The 17,512-nt window shown below is 43.7% G+C and overlaps 1 protein-coding gene across 5 annotated transcripts in view; it reads right to left on the bottom strand.

The window, feature by feature from the left end:
* Positions 1 to 17,512, bottom strand: part of UNC13B (unc-13 homolog B) — a 176,022-nt gene that overhangs the window by 15,982 nt on the left and 142,528 nt on the right. For 4 of the 5 annotated variants that reach the window (XM_078862355.1, XM_078862357.1, XM_078862358.1 and 1 more), the window contains 8 exons: positions 16,059 to 16,185; positions 13,752 to 13,848; positions 11,667 to 11,810; positions 10,751 to 10,828; positions 9,959 to 10,036; positions 4,533 to 4,621; positions 3,473 to 3,625; positions 2,244 to 2,367 (listed from right to left, as the gene is read on the bottom strand). In XM_078862355.1, coding sequence (XP_078718481.1) covers positions 2,244 to 2,367; positions 3,473 to 3,625; positions 4,533 to 4,621; positions 9,959 to 10,036; positions 10,751 to 10,828; positions 11,667 to 11,810; positions 13,752 to 13,848; positions 16,059 to 16,185 — 890 coding nt within the window. Of the gene's footprint in view, positions 1 to 484; positions 904 to 2,243; positions 2,368 to 3,472; positions 3,626 to 4,532; positions 4,622 to 9,958; positions 10,037 to 10,750; positions 10,829 to 11,666; positions 11,811 to 13,751; positions 13,849 to 16,058; positions 16,186 to 17,512 lie in introns of those variants that run through there. The other variant, XM_078862360.1, reaches the window with a different exon arrangement.

Raw genomic sequence — 17,512 nt, 5'->3', positions numbered from 1 at the left:
AAGAGTTTGGTGCACTTGAGGAGGGGGTGGGGGGGTGGTGAGGAAAATCATGGAGCGCAGGTGAGAGGGGCCGACGGGGAGACAGGACGAGGGGGTGGTTTCTCACAGCTGAGCTGCACAATCCCAACAGACAGTAGCCACGAGAGCAGTAGCAGGAGAAGCAGCAAGCTTCAAACTAGGCCTCAGACAAACCAGCTGAAGAAGCGGCAACTTCAATCAAAGTTTTCCACATTTTTGGAGCAAATATCAAAAGTTGCACAAATAGTCGGAGTGACAAAAAACGTGCCTTGCCGTCAAATATTGCCCTTCAAATCGGTCACCATTTGCATAGTACTGAGGAATTTTAAAGGCAATGGTAAAAACACTAACTGCATACTTTTGACATATATTTAAATTTTATGGCCTTAAGTGTACAATGTATTTGTATGCCTCAAAGGGCAAGTTCTATTCATTTATTCATATAAAAACATGCATTTAATTGCAAATTAATGCACACATCATTTAAAGATGGGCAGGTACTAGGCCCTCAAAGCCGAGCATCATCCATCCATGATATAAAGAGATCGCAAATTTCTTGCTCCAAAAACCTGCAAAATGTTGCAAGTTAAGTCAATATTTTTACAAATATCTTCAGGAAAATGTTAAAAAGGACAAAAAGTGTATAAAGTGTATGGCGTACACTCAATATAAATAGCTCAGGGGAGCACAGGATTTGATATTGTACATCATAAAAATTGTGTATGAATGTACACAGTGAGTTAAGACTTTTGGGCATACACAGAACCGCGCACCAGGCCACAGCAGTACACAACATAGCGCCAAAACACTACACAACGGAGCACCGACAACCATTCAACAGCAGCAACGCTTATACACACCCAGCATGGTTGTACTTACTATCATCTGCCATTCATAACACCGTTCAAGAGCCATTTAAGAAGAAACAAAGAAAATGACATATGTAAGTAACCAGCATGGCGCGTGCGTTTGCATTGAAACCAAAGTGCAGCAAAATTGTGATTGTCAACCCTGAGATGATTATGACATCGCTAAAACATCGAAATCTGTTCATGTAACCTCATGTAGCAACCTAAAACACCACACTGCTTAGTGTGGATCGGTAGGAGTCATGAAGCAGCGCAATAATAACGTTAATAATAATATTTGCATCCATATGGCATTCACTCAAGTGCCTCGGCAATTCAAATTTCCTGACTTCACATCCCATCTTAAACATGTGAAGGGGACCCCCCCCCCACCCAGTGGCAGCTGTCCCTGTGTGGCGCAAGGCGACTCAGCACTGGCCTGCACATGGGCATTGGCCTGCAAGTACGGGGGGGGGGGGGGGGGGGGCAATTGTTGCTACGCTGTAATACCATTTCAGTAGTTTCAGGGTAATGTTTCGAACTTGAAACGTTACCCAAGTATTACGCAATTTGGGTTACGCACAGGAGTACGATTTCCTTGCACTGTAAGAATGGTGCAAATACCAAATATGGAATTGACATGATTGTTCGTGATAAATAGAACATGTATTTGGATTTAAAGCTTTCGTGACTGCAGGGAATAGAAATAGAACATATTCAAAATTTGGAAGGAACATGACTACAATTAATTAAAACTATAAACAATTGTTTTTATTTTACTAGGTAAGGCCCACTAAGCGATGTATCCCTTTTCAGAAGTGACCGAGCCAAAAAAATAACTGAATGAAGTGGCTCATCAAGTAGAAATCTACAGCGGCCAAATACTCTAAACGCATGTTTACAAATGTGGAGGGAAATGGTATGTTCTTATAATAGTGATAAACAGTTATAAAAAGTCAATAAAAACAGGATGTTATTCTCATCAGCTTTTTTTTTTACTTCAAAATATTCCCTGCGAATTAACAGGACTGTAGGTCACTTGAATGCGAGTATGTGGTGGTGTTTGCGATTACTGCAACATAGGTAGCAGGGTTTTAATTGCGTAGCTATATATGATGTGCACAACCACACAAAACCAGTCAAGCTGAAAACATGAAGTATCAAAGGCACGTCACCTCATTACTGATCACGTTGTAATTTGCATAGAATGCTCCGATCATGATTATCATTATCACCACTATCACTCTGACACAATCTGCCACTGCAGTTATCGACAATAACGCCGACGCCATCGGAGGCACCGCGACACGGCCCAAGTGGGGGGCCGTGTCACGGAATCTCGCCCCCCACGGCGCCGGCAGCCGCTCACACACTCACCGTCTGGTCGGTGAGAGGGGGCAGCACGATGAGCTTCTCCATGGTGTTCATCACAATCTTCCACAGCTCCTTCAGCACACGTTTGAGCACCGTTTTCTCGCACACCTTGGCAAACAAGGTCAGGCTGGCAGGCAATGCGGGGCGGGGGGAGAGATGGGAGTTCGCATAGACAGCACAAATAAACGCGTGAATGGGTGTAATAATCAGGGAATATCACAGAGTCTGAATGGATACGAATTGAGAAGCAGCGATAAATCAATATCTAAGTTGTAATTCCAGCTGCTGGCTTCCAGGCACAACGACTGAATCTCACTCGTGCCTTCAGAAAATGCTCATGTTGGACACGAGCTCACACAGAGACCCACAGAATCACATACAGACCCATAGACTCACACAGAGACCCATAGACTCACATAGAGAGCCGTTGACTCATACAGAGACCCACAGACTCAGAGACCACTGACTCACACAAAAACCCATAGACTCACACAGAAACCCGAAGACACACAGATACACATCGAGTCACACAGAGACCCTTAGACTCACATATAGACTCATATACTTACACAGAGGCCTTTCAACTTTACACTTCCACACTGACCAAACGTGTTGGATGGGTGCAGCCACCCTTTCCACACCACACGCGACTGGCCGATGGACTGTGCGCTGTTCCCATTGATACTGCTGGGTGAACGGCAGCGGTATCTGAGAAACCTGCTCCATTGTGTCAACTGCTGTGATGGAAAACGTAATGGAACTGGCGAGCAACGTGTTAACTAAGAATTATACCACTGCAGCCCCAATGGGCATATAGAATGAGCATGTAACAGACATTATGCGAGTGTTAATTGGTGTGTACATACCATCATAGAGTTTGTGACAGGGACAGAAAAGCATTGCGTGTGTGCAAGAGATAAGTGGTAGGCAGGATAATGAAATAGCAGTTCAATTAGAAAACTATTTTGAGAGAACATAACAGCGCCCAGATAACACGAGAAGAATTGGTGATGAATAAGATATATTACATACCGAGATAATTGACATCCATTTCGAATGGCATGGAATGTTGATAAAAAATGGTGATCAATTATTTTTAGCCGGTGTTTAACACCCTTGCCGACTGCTTTCCTGAAGGCCCGATGCGAGTGCCATGGGTAAGGACAAGCGGAGGCTGTTTCGGGGCATGGTCAGTTGCGTTAACAAGCACACTTACTTTACAAAGCACTTACTTTCCATCCAGCAGGTCCATGAGGGGCCGCAGCATGATGTCAGCATCCTGAGCAGCCGTGTTGCGAGCACTCGACAGCATGTTGCCGGGTCCCTTCACCTGGCTCAGCAACTCTCCCATTGCCTTGACACTCACCTCGATATGCGGCATGAAGCTGGGGTAAAACGGAGGTGAACGCCAATATACAGTCAGTACGAAGACAAAGATTCCTCCGTATAGCCTTAACAGACTCTTGGGGCAAGTGCTGTTAGCGAGTAGCACCAATGAAGGCCGGAACGGCACACGAGGGGGTGGGTGGCCAACACCACGCCCGGCCACCTTTGTCTCCCTAGTGGCGATGTTTACACACCGCATCAAGTACTCATTTGAGCCCGAGTCGACCTAAGGGAGGCCCAGGACCGATTCACATAATCGTCACTGGTGTTGGGCATGAGCGAGAATCAAACTCGGGTCACCAGGTTCGTAGTGCAGCTCGCCAACTGCGACACTACCGCTCCATGGTACAGCTCCAGAGACGCACACAACAAACATGTACGGTGATCCACAGATATAACGGTGCATGTACACGTGCACATACATCGAGACAACTCTGGTGACATGGCTCAGCGGTACCGCGTTTGCTGCTTGTTGCGGAGGTTCACGGTTCGAATCCAGCAGCCGCTCTGGTTAATACTGCGGTGTGGTATTCACCGTAATAAACACTACGAGTCGTCTGCTACACAGTGGACATTAAATATCCCGGGACTTCATTCGCAAGAGTAGGCTACTGATTGCCGGTGTCGCGGTCAAAATTTGCCACATTTGAACGGTGAAAGAAGGTCAACCTGTCCGATTTCTTTTTGAATGTGTATATTGGTTTGTTATTCATATCACCTTAGTGTGGCTGTTCCATATTTATAAGTAGTTTTTGATTAATTTCAAATAAATAAATACATTTAAAACGTAGGCCTTTGTTTGTGAGCGCTGGAATGACTCCGCTAATTTCTCATCAGTCGAATGCTTCATAAGTGGTACACAAAAGGCGAGACAATGGTGAGTCAAATGTATTCGTGATACGGTACCTGATGCCAAACACACGGCTCAGCTCATCCAGGACATTGTTGAGTTTCACCTGCAGCTCCTTCAGGTTGTCGCTGGCTTCCGAGTCCAACTGTCAAACAAAAGGGACGATTAAAACACACGCCGCTCACAGGCGATATTTAGAATGTCGACGCGTTTTTTTATTTATTACATATGCTCTGAGCCACGTATGCAATTGTGATCGTGTTGGTCAGCCAAAGCGTAACATAATAAGCTGTTTTTAATTAACAGATATACTACCACGAGCATTGTCCCATGCCCACGTACAGCCAAAACATATCCGATGCCTTTACAAAATATAAATTCTGAATGGCGGTGTCGGGAGTGGTTTGCAGGGTACACCATTGAATGGAAGGGCTCTTCTCTTAAGCCTATCGATGAAGAGATTACGAATAACCACGAATTAAAAAACTCATTAGCCATGCATCACCATGGTACTTTCACATGTGGATTCAAGGGCACCGTTAGTGACAAAGAGGACACAGGGCGTGCACAAAGGACAGATGATGAATGCCACATCTCACAACATTATGGCGAGATTTAATGGGTGGAAATACACACACGTACATATGAAGGAGGTCAACAACATTTAGGAAAAGAACATCAAAAGTGTGCAGGGACATTAATGTTTTTTTAAAAGTCATCTTTATTCCACTGCAACACTAGTGCACAGAGATAGTACTTTAAATGAGAGCTAACGCAATGTTGCTATTATGAGTATCATGTCCTCATAATAACAAAGCAGTCTGACCACCCCTCATATATATCGTACAAAGTAGCTTCAAAGTGTATAAAAAAAAATCCCCCCTCAATAACCTAAAGAATAATGAGAAAATATGTAGTGTATCTTTAAACAAATAATGTTCAAGACGTGTCAAGCGAAGGCTCTATGTTGCTCTGCAGCCCTGGGTAGTTAATGGCTCTGTGCATCGACGCACCACACGAAGCCTCCCCCCCCCCCCCGTGCTGGAAATGTTACCCAATTATTATGAAGCTACCTTGTACAGACAGTATGCAACACCACCCTGAAGCAAAACGCGGGAAAATGATGATGGCAGGTACGTAAAGTTTACACTCAACCCAGAGTGCGCGTGTGTATGTTTAGATGTGCAAACTAATGTAGCAGTAAATACACCACATACTCAGTGTGTGAATATTCTTTAACTTACACAGGTAGAGATCGCACTGAATGTGTACAGTGTACGCGGTATATACCATGAGTAAGTGTAGCAGTACAAGTGTCAGTATGCAACCTGTTTGACCTTGCAGCACACATTCACTGCCATTTCTCCTTAAAACTATTCAGCGTTGCTTGAGATGAAAATGCTTGGAAAAGTGCCGTGCATGTCTTTTGTGGAGCGTTGCTGTGGCATGCCATCCTATGCAGTGATGTAACTGATTTTTTTCTCTCACATTGTACCGTTGGGCAGAAACTGCATAGACACTTTCAGCTTAAAGAATGTATTTAATTGTATACACACGTGACTTTACCGAAAGAACCAAAGAGTATAAATAATGTATGTTGAACTTCTGTTAATTGGAGGTGCGGGAAAAATATAATTTAAATATCGAAACAATACCTGAAGTTCCTCATTGAAGAACAATAAAATGTAAGCCTGTTTTGCTTCTATTATGATAGAAATTATTTAAGACAGCAATGCAATATTACTCAATAAAAAGAAAATATTTGGTACAAAACAATATTCAATTATATTATTTGTTTTATCTCAAAGGTTTATATATCGCCAGCACACTATTTTAACTTACGGCCTACCCACGCTTTTATCGCATTACGTCAAAGTACTCTGACTTTGCTGAAACAAAAAAATTTCCACCATGTGCCACTATCGACATCATCCCCACTACGAGTGCACAGTGCATGGGGTCGTGGGGATTAATGTTGGAAGGAAGAGGAGGAAGGAAAAGTGAACTTTAGGAAGGGAAATCATCTATAAAGGCAATGTAGTTGTTATTGCAGGTTCTCGAGTACTGAGAAGCAAACGGCATTCTCACACCCACTACTTTGCGCTGCATTTTTCTCTCCAACCGTGGATCATAAAATGGCACGCAAGTGCGTGCACGCTTCTGTTTACAACAAGGGCTTCACAATTCTAACCTGCTGTAGTGGGGTTCTCTCTCAGACTGGGCTCACACTGGCGATCACTTAATGCATGTAACTTAACGTAATGGCCACTTAAGTCTCACTGAAGAGACTTCATGGGGTGTAAGTTAATGTGTCTTGAAATTTAGAAGCTATAAGTACCATGTTAAGTGACCTGCCAGTTGATCAGGGTATGATTAATAGTGATTACACTGCTTGGGAATCTAGTCGTGGTATTGTTTACTGGACACGAGCACATCTGGAGATGGCTCACACAGCAATGATGTTAAAAGTCATCAAATTGGTTCCTCCTTCTGCATTATCAGAAACAAAACAATATTTTTGGTACAATTTAAGATCTCTTGAGTCCACAGTGGGCTTCTGGGAAGCATCTCCATGCAAACTGTGTTGCTAACAGTTTGTATGCAGATGTGTCACGTTCGATTTGCTATGCGAGTTAGGAGCCACTGCCCTAGATTAATGCTGAATTATTGATTTTCCCAGGAAGTAACGCTGGACTTGTTTCAAGTATCCCAGGTAGGGAAGCACTTGTGCTTTAATTCTATAGCGTGTGCAGTCCATGGCTGGAGGTTACTGGAAGAGCAATGGTGAATCAGTTCCAACCAGCAACTGGAAGGACATTTTACAATTATCTATCTTATTAATCGATGATTGTAAACTACAATTTTCCAATATGGATCTACTCTTACCATCTGAAAAAAATGCAAGCTTTCACAAAGTGGGGTTTGTGTGACTACGCCTCAGCTGTATCCGGGGCGTGCAAGACTAAGGTGGCCAGGGCCAGAGAGGTAGAGACCTTATCAATTCCATACAGCACGGATTTCACCTCCTGAGAAAGGCCCCCGATGGACAGAGACAAAGACAGGACAAGGAGCAGTGTGTTAAAAGCAACGTACAGCAAACACGAAATGCCGATGCAGCATGAGACATCGCACACACCACACAGCAGACGATGCAGTGGGGGGCTATTTATGGGCCTATTATCTTTAATCGCGTTTCTTTGTTACTATACAGCAGATTTTATAACAATTGCTTTTTGCAAACTGCAAGCAGACATCCAGATGTGTATGCAAACCGACTCTCAGATGCACACAGAAAAACACACAAATATACACGAGTTAGTGCTTAAGCCAAAAGGAAATGCAGACAAGAAATACTGAAATATCTACTTCCTTTGATTTTTTTCCCCCATTTGTTGTGAAAGTTGAAAACACCAGTTTACATCTCTTTTTTTTTTATAGAGGTAATGTTTTTATGCAATAAAAATGTTTGATTAATGGTGTTATATAGCAATACAAAAGGCAGAATATAACTTATATGAAGTCCTTTGAGGGCTGGTAAGAGCAAAGTTACCACAATGATGGTAATACGTAAAAACATTTGTATTATAATTGCATGATGGAAAGTCATCCTTTGACAAACTTACCTTTTCTGTGATCACAAAAAGCTCCCTATGGTGTAACATTTCAAAGGCACTGTCTGGTTGGGCCATGCAACCTGCATGAACCCTGAGCCTCTCGTTTTATATGAATAATAGCGCAAACTGGCATGGGCAGCTGGTGCACCTCACTTCCTCCGGGAAAATACTTTTGGATAAGAGATTAAATGAAAACTGAAATGACTCTCCGATGTGCCGCACGTAAGCCCAAAGAGTGCCCCACATATCTAGGCGGGGCGTGACACTCCAAGAATGGTGCGTGACAGTGCGCGCCACATCGTTCACTCCGGGTGACATCGTCGCGAGTGACTCAATAAGCTTTAAGAGTTACGTGACGGCACACATTTAATGGGTAGTTACCAAAATATTATTTTTGCAAAATGTGTGTTAATATTGCAGAGTGCACAGTTCGGTAAGCGCCTGCAATCGCGCGTTGTACGACTATGCATACCGACGCACGTTCACGTGCATATCGTACCAGTTGCACATAGCAATTACGCGTTATCTTTTTTACGAAGTCATAACATATGTTACATCTCAAGAGAGTACACACGAGAGGGAACATCAGGCCTGGTGAGGAGAGCCTGGTGGGGAGCAACTCAGGAAGAGGGACAGAAGGGGCGTAAAGGGGGGAGATGTAGCGCAGAGGGAAAGGCACACCAGATGGTCAAGACATGGTGCAAAAGAAGGAGTTTTGAGGGTGACCACCGTAATTTATATGCAAGAGAATAAATAGCATCAAGTTAAATTACAAAGATCATAATTGGAGGCAAAAGTGACGCATCATGCAAAGTTGGTGAGGCTTTATCGGTGCTTGTGGCCTGGTGGAGAAGTAGTCAGAGCATCTGGGCCGCAGTTGGCTGGTTGTGTGCAAACCCTAAGCTGGTGGTTAACGAAGCACTCCATCTCTGCAGGTTTGTGAAAACGAACGCCACTGCATGGCAAGTGAGCAGTGGTGATTCTATGGAACGAGCCGACGGTGGCATGCGAGATCAACACTGCCACCGCCACGGCCACCGCAAAGCTTGCTTGAGAAGGAAGCCACCGACTATTTTTAGTGGCATGGATGAGAAGTCTGGCAGCGGCTTTCTGGATATCAGCTCGAGTTTAGAGGCGAGATTTTGCAAGGGCATTAGTGAGAGTGATTATAATCAAGGTGAGAGGTGAGGAACGTGTGAATACTGAATGTAGCCAGGGAGGAGACAAGCAGTTGGCAGATGTAGATGGTGTCATTATAGTTTAAGGGCAGCTCCTCTTCAAATACGATGCCTTGGTTATGACTCGAGGTCTGAATAATGGAGTATTACTAAGATAATTCCAACTTTATAGTTTAATATGAGGACTTTATATTGAATCAGCAATACATTACAAAGTATTTTTGTAAATTTTTTATAATAAAAATTTTATTTTATCTTTTTTTTTTGTTCTATGTGACTTTACCGAAAGAACTAAGAATATACATTATTAAGTAGTTTTATTACGTGTCATATTCTATTTTTACCATATCACTGAAACAAACATCGTTCTTTTTTTCTGGTTACGTAAAAAAAACTGCCTACAAATTCTATCCGTTACTTTCCACCACACTTCTCTGATGACCAAAAATCCCTCCCCCCAAAATCGTGGGAGAATATTTTACATCTAACAACACTGGGCGCCTCGATGGGCAAATTCAACGCACCAGCACGTGTGCAATACACCACCTCGCTTCGTAGGGACACAAAGCTGCCATTACGTGGAGAGACGCGAAGCTGCACAACATGAAGTCACATCGCGCAACAGTCAATCCTCCAGAGCCACTGGCGCCCATTGGAGAGAGACGATCAGTGCAGCTAGGTGGCACGTACCTCCTTGCCACCCATGGCTTCAAACATCTTCTCCAGCTGCACTCTCAGCTGCTGGATGTTGTTCATCAGGATGCATGGCTGGACATGAAACAAAAGACATACACTGTGAATTGACTGTGAACATTTCCAAACGGAAGTAATTTGTATGTTTGATATGCTGTTGTGTGGTATTATGGGTAATACATCGAACAGACGCTCGTCTGTCTACGCAGAAAAACAAGATGTCTGAGTCGAATTCCCCTACGGCCTTTCCAGCATATTATCCAGTACCATTTGTTTAAGCAAGAAAAGCCTGGACTAGTTTCAACATTTTGCATCTCACTGGCAAATGGTCTGGAAAACCCATAGGGCGATAGAATTAAAAAACGTGGAGAGACAAACAGGGCTCTGTTGATGTATTTTGTGTGTATATTTCTTCAACTGTTCTCGATGCGTCATACATTGTAAGTGCTTAGGGCAGATACAGAAATGAGGGGCTGCATGCCTGCAATAACTATATACACCCAACAGATCCTGGACTTCGAATATCTGCATTAATTTAGACTTGTGTTCAAATAATGAATGCATTGTATATTAATCAGGCCAAGACATTGACTGCATATGAAATTGCATTGAACCACGTGGCTATATTAATCCAGCTAAATATAATTAGAACTCCAAACTCTGCAGAAGCATGGAGCAGATAAGAGTTGAACACATTGATAGAGTGCTGTCTACCAAGCCGCCCTGGAACCCAATTATGAACGCTGTTCCAGGATAGCATTGGATTAAAGAGGCAGGAAGGATAGATACCACTTTTTCTTTGGAGCAGTAGGACTGAAAATCCTTGGATATGATATCAGCATACTGTAGCAGCACCTTCCCGATAGTCTGAGAAAGATACACAAAAGACGGGTGAAATAATGCACAACCTTTCCTCGTTGAAACAGTTTCTCAAGTCACAAAAACATGCATTACGATGTAACCGTCCACGTGGGTAAAAACATGCCCTGCTTTAAAAATAGTTGTTTTGAAATGAGTAAAAAAAAAAATTTCCTTTAGCAATGCAGTTACCATCAACATGAACGCAGACAGGATGGCATTAGAAGTGTCTCAGAGAATCCCAAAATAATTAAACAACGATTAAATAATGACTAAATTAAAAATATATTATATAATGTGCGCATAATGAAAATAGATATAAATAATATAAATATGAAGTAAATTCTATAAACATTTAATTAAGCTAATAATAATTAAATACGTAATGTGACTGATATGAAGTCACCCCCCGTCCTCTAGCCCCGGGCAAGCTGTGCGACTGGACAATTCTGCGACGTCGCTTGGACAACTGGACGCGGGCCAAATGTACGTGCACCGTTATTTGAAGATATTGTTACAGAATCGTGTCTTTTTTTTAACATTGCATCATCAATTTGAGAGCAGCATTTTTATTTGCATGGTTTAGAAATCAAAAGCCTGGCAAGAAACACAATATTTGTGAAATTGCAAATTCAATAAGTGTTTAATTAAGTGTGCGTACAGAGGAAAATATGAAATCGCTCACTGTCGGTGGAAAGTGTGTTTTATAAACATACACAGAATGGGGCCTCAAACACAAGTGCTACTGATAAATCTCTGTAGCCGAGAGAATAAATATACAACACGGACACTGAGACATGGACATGTGGGCTCTTGACTCGGCACCAAAGGCAGTGGTGGGTTTTACCCTTGCAAAGCGGCGCATGTAGTGCCCCACGATCTTGGGGTCAGGGCATTCCAACTTCTTGATGATCTCAAAGCTCTGGTTGAGCTGCGTGAACACATCTACCACCGAACACGAGAAGAGGGCATGCTCTGATGTCTGCTGGAACTGTTGGGGGAAGACAAAGAAAAAGCCATTGCGTCACTCAGTGTAGGGCATACCGCGAGAGAAGCATCTAGTGCAGTATTCCTCAAGGGGGTAGGGGATGAGGAGGGAGACAGTGATTGTGTAATATATCGAACTACCCCCACAATGTTGGTATTCTGCATTCAAACCTGGGCAGCCGATGAGATTAAATCACGTTTCAAAACTTGGCAAGGAGATGAGCATGGCTCCGTCACCAATTCATGGACAAAAACTGCATTGATAACCTCAACATTTGGAGTAGGTGACAGGAGTAGTAAAATAAAAAAGTAAAATTGTTTTGAATGAATCGCCCTTTTTTTTTTAAAGGGTATTTTTTTATTGAAATAAAAAATCTGCCCAAATAAAAATAGAGACATCAATTTGGAACTTATTTAAGTTTTATACTCCTGCATTTATTGTGAATAAACATAGTAAGTGTTGCAATTTAATAGGAGATTCAAACGGACCTTTGTTCCAACCATGTTTGGAATACAAAACTGAAAGAGACAAATGCTGGAAGCCTAATGAGCACATTATGAGACCTCCTTTGCCAGTAGCACAGCTCATGGCTTTAGTCATGTATACGCGCTTGATTGAGCAGTTAATAAAGCGTAGCGAGCATTAAAGGCGAGCGAGCAATAACAGCGATGGTCTTTTATGAATCTCGAGCGAGAAAAGCATTGCAAAAGGTCAGCTACACAAGATGAAAGGAGCTGCAAATATAGAGGATGCTGCACCTGACAGAATAAAGAGATGAGAGGCACAGCGTTGGCAATTAAGGTTTGACACGTGCGAGAGCGGATGGCATTTTCATGAGCAAAGTGTCATGTAGCAGTGGACCGAGAATGGCTGATGCTGAGCATTGTACACGGCTGCGTTAACGTTACCAATGGAGAGCAGTGTTGCTGCAGTGGATCGTAAACTACACTGTGAACCCAGTGAGCCGAGTTCAATTCTCGGCCATGGCTCAGACCAGTGGCGAGTGTTCTCCAAATTGATCCCTGGGCATAACATTCACAAACCTGAGCGGTGAGGTCCAGTAAAACCGCCCATGGTCAACATGGCGGGGAGGCTGCTATCTCACAGTGGTTTGACAAAGTGATGTATATTATTATTAAATATAATCTACATTTACATTAATAATGGCAGGCTTTCATTAATGAGTAGTCTATTTATAAATATAAGTAGTTAGAGATTAGCTAACTACTGATATGTAGGACAAGTAATAAAGATGTATTTTCTTTAGTCTGTGTGAGTAAGCGGTTCCATTTATTATGCTGTAGTTAGTTTACAGAGATTTGCATAAACATTACAAACACCGCTGTTGAAGATGATTTGCTTGACCAAAGGACAATATTTGCCATACGCATTGGCATAAAACCGAACATATTTATAGGCGTAACTCAGTCTTCTTAAAAATATATACTTATACTAATTGTCCCCAAAATGCCATCAATAATACAAACTGCTTTTTGTGTTTTGTTGTTGTCCTTCCCCCGCACCTCCGATTAGCACGGTGGGCTACGTACGGTGTGAAAGAAGTTCAACATATGTACGTACAAGCGATCACCTTTCTTCATATGGCACGGAGAAATTAGCAATGCTACGTGTGGATATCAAGGTTCTGAAGCCATTCGACAGCCTCTGCGGAGGCTCAGTGGATGCAATAATCAGTTACTGTTGCTTCGGAGACTCGTGACACAGAAGACAAAACTGAATTACAATAGTTGCGGTAACGAGCGCAACAGCGACTGTGGACCCATTTTTACGGTGGGTGGCGGGGCGGGAGGGGGGGGGGCAGGGGCGGGGGGAGCCCGCGGCATGTTGGGAGCTCTGTTTGTGCGCCACGGCCCGCGAATTCCGCAAACTACGGTGGCAGCCGAGCGGTGGCGACGGGGAGCGCGGGCGGGGAGGGAGGCTTACGCCGTCCTTCTTGTCACGCTCCAGGGCGCCGTGCAGGAACTCCAGGGACACGTCCTCGTTCTCGTTGAGCCACTGCAGCACAAACGGCTCGAACCACCTGCAGGCGCAGCCACATGCACCCACAAAGACAAAGGTGCCCCGTCTAGCCTGTCACACACTGTTGGGGAAAGTGCTGTCAAGCGAGCAGCACCTCTAAAGGCCGGCACGGCACACGAGAGGGTGGTATGGGCAACACCACGCCCAGCTGCCTTTGTCTCGCCAATAGCAATGTTTACACACTGCACCAGGTACTCATTTGAGGCTGAGTGAACCTAGAGGAGACGGAGGACCAGTTTAGATATTGGTCACCAATATTGGGAATCGAACTCGGATCGCCGGGTTTGCAGCCCAGCACACTAACCGCTACACTTCCGCTCCCCGCACACATACTTACGCTAACACACGTACACCAACATCCCCCCCATTTAGCTTTGTGGACTGTAAAGGGCAGTGCTATAGCATGGGTAAAGAAACAAGACAGATCAACTTATGTTTTCCTAGCATAGAGCACAATATCCTACATGCAACAGAATACAATTTGAATTTATCAAGCGTCTACATTGCACCGTATCTCAATCAGAATAAGCAAGTAATTTCCTGCTCAAATGACCATTGAAGCGTTGCTCATCCCCTGCTTACGGTCCTGAGCCAGTGGTAGATATCCCTCATTACTATGGAAGGGATGACTCTATCCACAGGACAACTGCTTTTCCACGTATGTGGTATCTCAATATTGTGTATATGAGAGAGGCAGGCATACGGAAGTCATTTGTTTGAAGAGGAACTTACTTTTCCAGAGGGGACGGAGTAAAGAGCAGAAGTACAAAAGGCAGACAGAGAATGAGATGACAATGGGTGAAGGTGATGAAGGTGGTGAAGGTGATGAAGGTGATTAAGGTGTAAATGAAGACAATCAAGGCAGAAAAGAGATTGGTTTTGAGATATGAAGGCATATGGGTTTAATTCTATAGAAATTGTACATTATTGCTCTGAAATACAATTTATTTTACAAGCAGAAACCCCTTTGCCGCAAATCTAGCAGATGGACAGCGCTCCAGAACCCAACACTGCTGCTGGGACTTCCCACTGTTAATGTTAAGAGTCTATCTTGCACACTGCAGGCAGTGCTGTCTAGTCGTGCATGACATTGTTTCACTTCACACACCATGCCAATTGTAATACCCCGAGAGCTGAGCAGGGACAAACAGATCAACTGTCAGATTATTTGCAACGATCGGAGATCATTAAACCGAGCGTATACGTGAAAATGCATACACAGAATTACACAGTAAATCAAAACTCTAACACCGTGCCTGGGAAGGGGATAGGTTAGTACAGGGGTCGGCAACCTACGGCTCCGGAGCCGCATGCGGCTCTTTACGGGCTGCTTCTTGACAATATGTACAGTATGTACAGTATGTACTCAGATGCATTGCGGCTCTTGAAATACTGAATTTTGTACCGAATTGGAAAGAAATGGCTCTTCTTGTTATTTTGGTTGCCGACCCCTGGGTTAGTACATTAACGTAACACTACCGCATGGAACCACCTGATTACATCGTGCCATCATATTCTGCGTTGATGTGCGGCGGCGCCATGGTAGGCCATTGTGTTCATGCGTCACGGTCCAAATTCGAAAAAATATATTCCTGCAAATGACTCAATTGGGATTACACGCAGAAACATCACCCCTAACCGTGAAACTACTGCCGACTGTGAAACATTAGCGCCTCTCTTCGTGGAAGCCTTGCGCGATACGAATTTAGCGGAAGTAGCAAATAAAAATAATCATAACCGTTTATCATTAGATGACAGTAGTGGTGGAGCAGGAGTGGAAGATGTCTGCCTTCACGTGGCCCACTCTGTTAAGTGAGAAATCACGACGAAAGCCATCAACGCGGCTACCGAACATCGATCATCGATCTCCCAATCTCCAGAGCAACAACAACACAAGCCACGCCAACGGCACTCTTCAGTGCCAAACAACGACAGCGCGCCAGATAGGCCCTAGGACAAGGATCATCCAAATGAACATTGAGGGACTGTTCCGGGTGAACCGTGAGTATCTCGCGATCATAACGAACACACCTAACATTGATGTCCTGACGCTCCAAGAAACCCACGTCTTTGGATGTCCCTACATGCCAGTCGCTACCACATGCACGAATACACAACCTCACGAAGAGCCATAATCCCCCCACCCTCCACAGTGGCGGAGCAGGTGCGTGGGCGAGAGCCACAGTGGAGGAGGGAAGGGACACTACTCACACTGGGTATTCGGGGACCTCTCCCTTGATGGCCGGCAGGTCCCGCACATACTCGTTGTAGAGCCATTTCACTTTGAAGTGCAGGTTCATGTAGTCGGCACTCTTGCACTGCCCGTTCTTGCTGTGCTCTGCAGACACACGGAGAGACGCTTACTCAAGCTGCAGGAGAACGAAGCGTGTGCAAGTACGCGTGCACACAAAAGGGCGATATAAAATATTAAGTGGTGAGCAGTAAAAACATATAAAGTACACGCTTCGTAAAATTTGAACCGGCTAGCAGTATATATGTTTACTGCTAAGCCTACGTGTTGAACTGATATATATATCTAATTTTATAATGTAGAGATTTAACAGCACCACCTTACAATGCGTTAAAATGTAACACCAAATACAGTAAAACCTTGGATTGCGAGCATAATTCGTTCCGGAAACGTGTTTGTAATCCAAAGCACTCGTTTATCAGTTGTGATCACGTAACGCTCGGCAGACAAAGCGTATTGCAAGACCTCGCTCGTTTATCAAATTAATATTTATTTTAAAAAAATGCTCGTCTTGCAAAACACTCGCAGACCAAGTTACTCGCAATCCAAGGTTTTACTGTATACAGGGCTTGAACAGTTTGATGCCTGGACAAGCATTCATGTTTCACACATTACAGTATCATGGTAAAAGAATGGCATTGCCTGCGTTTTACAGCACAGTCAATTAATGACCACGTTGCAATTCGACTTCAGTAAATATATATGTACATGGATACATGGATACTGCAGATAATAAGTCCACTCCAGATGACACACACATTCAAAATGACACAGGGCTTACGTGCACCTGCACCGAGCTTCTTCTGACGCCTCTTGCTCCCACACATCTGCACCGTCTTTATCGACTTGCACGTCTTCATATCGCCGTTAGACTAATATAAAGCGCTTACGTGCGCCTGTACCTTACTTTTCACGACACTGTAACTGTTGCTGACTCGCCTGTGTTTCGTTATGACCGTTAAACACCTATCGTTTGTGAGTTGTGCAGGATTCTTTAAGAACCCTGCACTGACTCTCTGCAATGTTGACGTTTTTGTCTTTGGTTTGTTGTTGCTGAGCACACGCATCACGGATCTCCCAGGTAACTGGCTAAACGCGACCATCTATATAACAAATAAAATAAACTTGCACAAACTTAAATCGGACACGATACCCTACATAAAATATACAACAATCAAAGAATGCAATCAATCAATATTCACTTGGTACGGGACTTTAAACATTATAATCCGTGATGGCGTGCCGTAAAAACGTGTTTACATGATTTCAGACTGGCTCTCGAATATTAATTTATGTAATGCTGAGAATCCTGAACCTATATCTAATCTTTAAGCCCCACACACAAAAGCCTCGTCTGAGTTAAATCAGTAAAAAGTTGTCCGACTCATTAATCTGCTGAATGTCAGTAGTAGTG

This window comes from Lampetra fluviatilis, chromosome 13 (assembly GCF_964198595.1).
Source record: "Lampetra fluviatilis chromosome 13, kcLamFluv1.1, whole genome shotgun sequence".
NCBI lineage: Eukaryota > Metazoa > Chordata > Hyperoartia > Petromyzontiformes > Petromyzontidae > Lampetra > Lampetra fluviatilis.
Note: the sequence above shows the minus strand (reverse complement) of the source record. Positions and strands in the feature narration are given on the sequence as shown.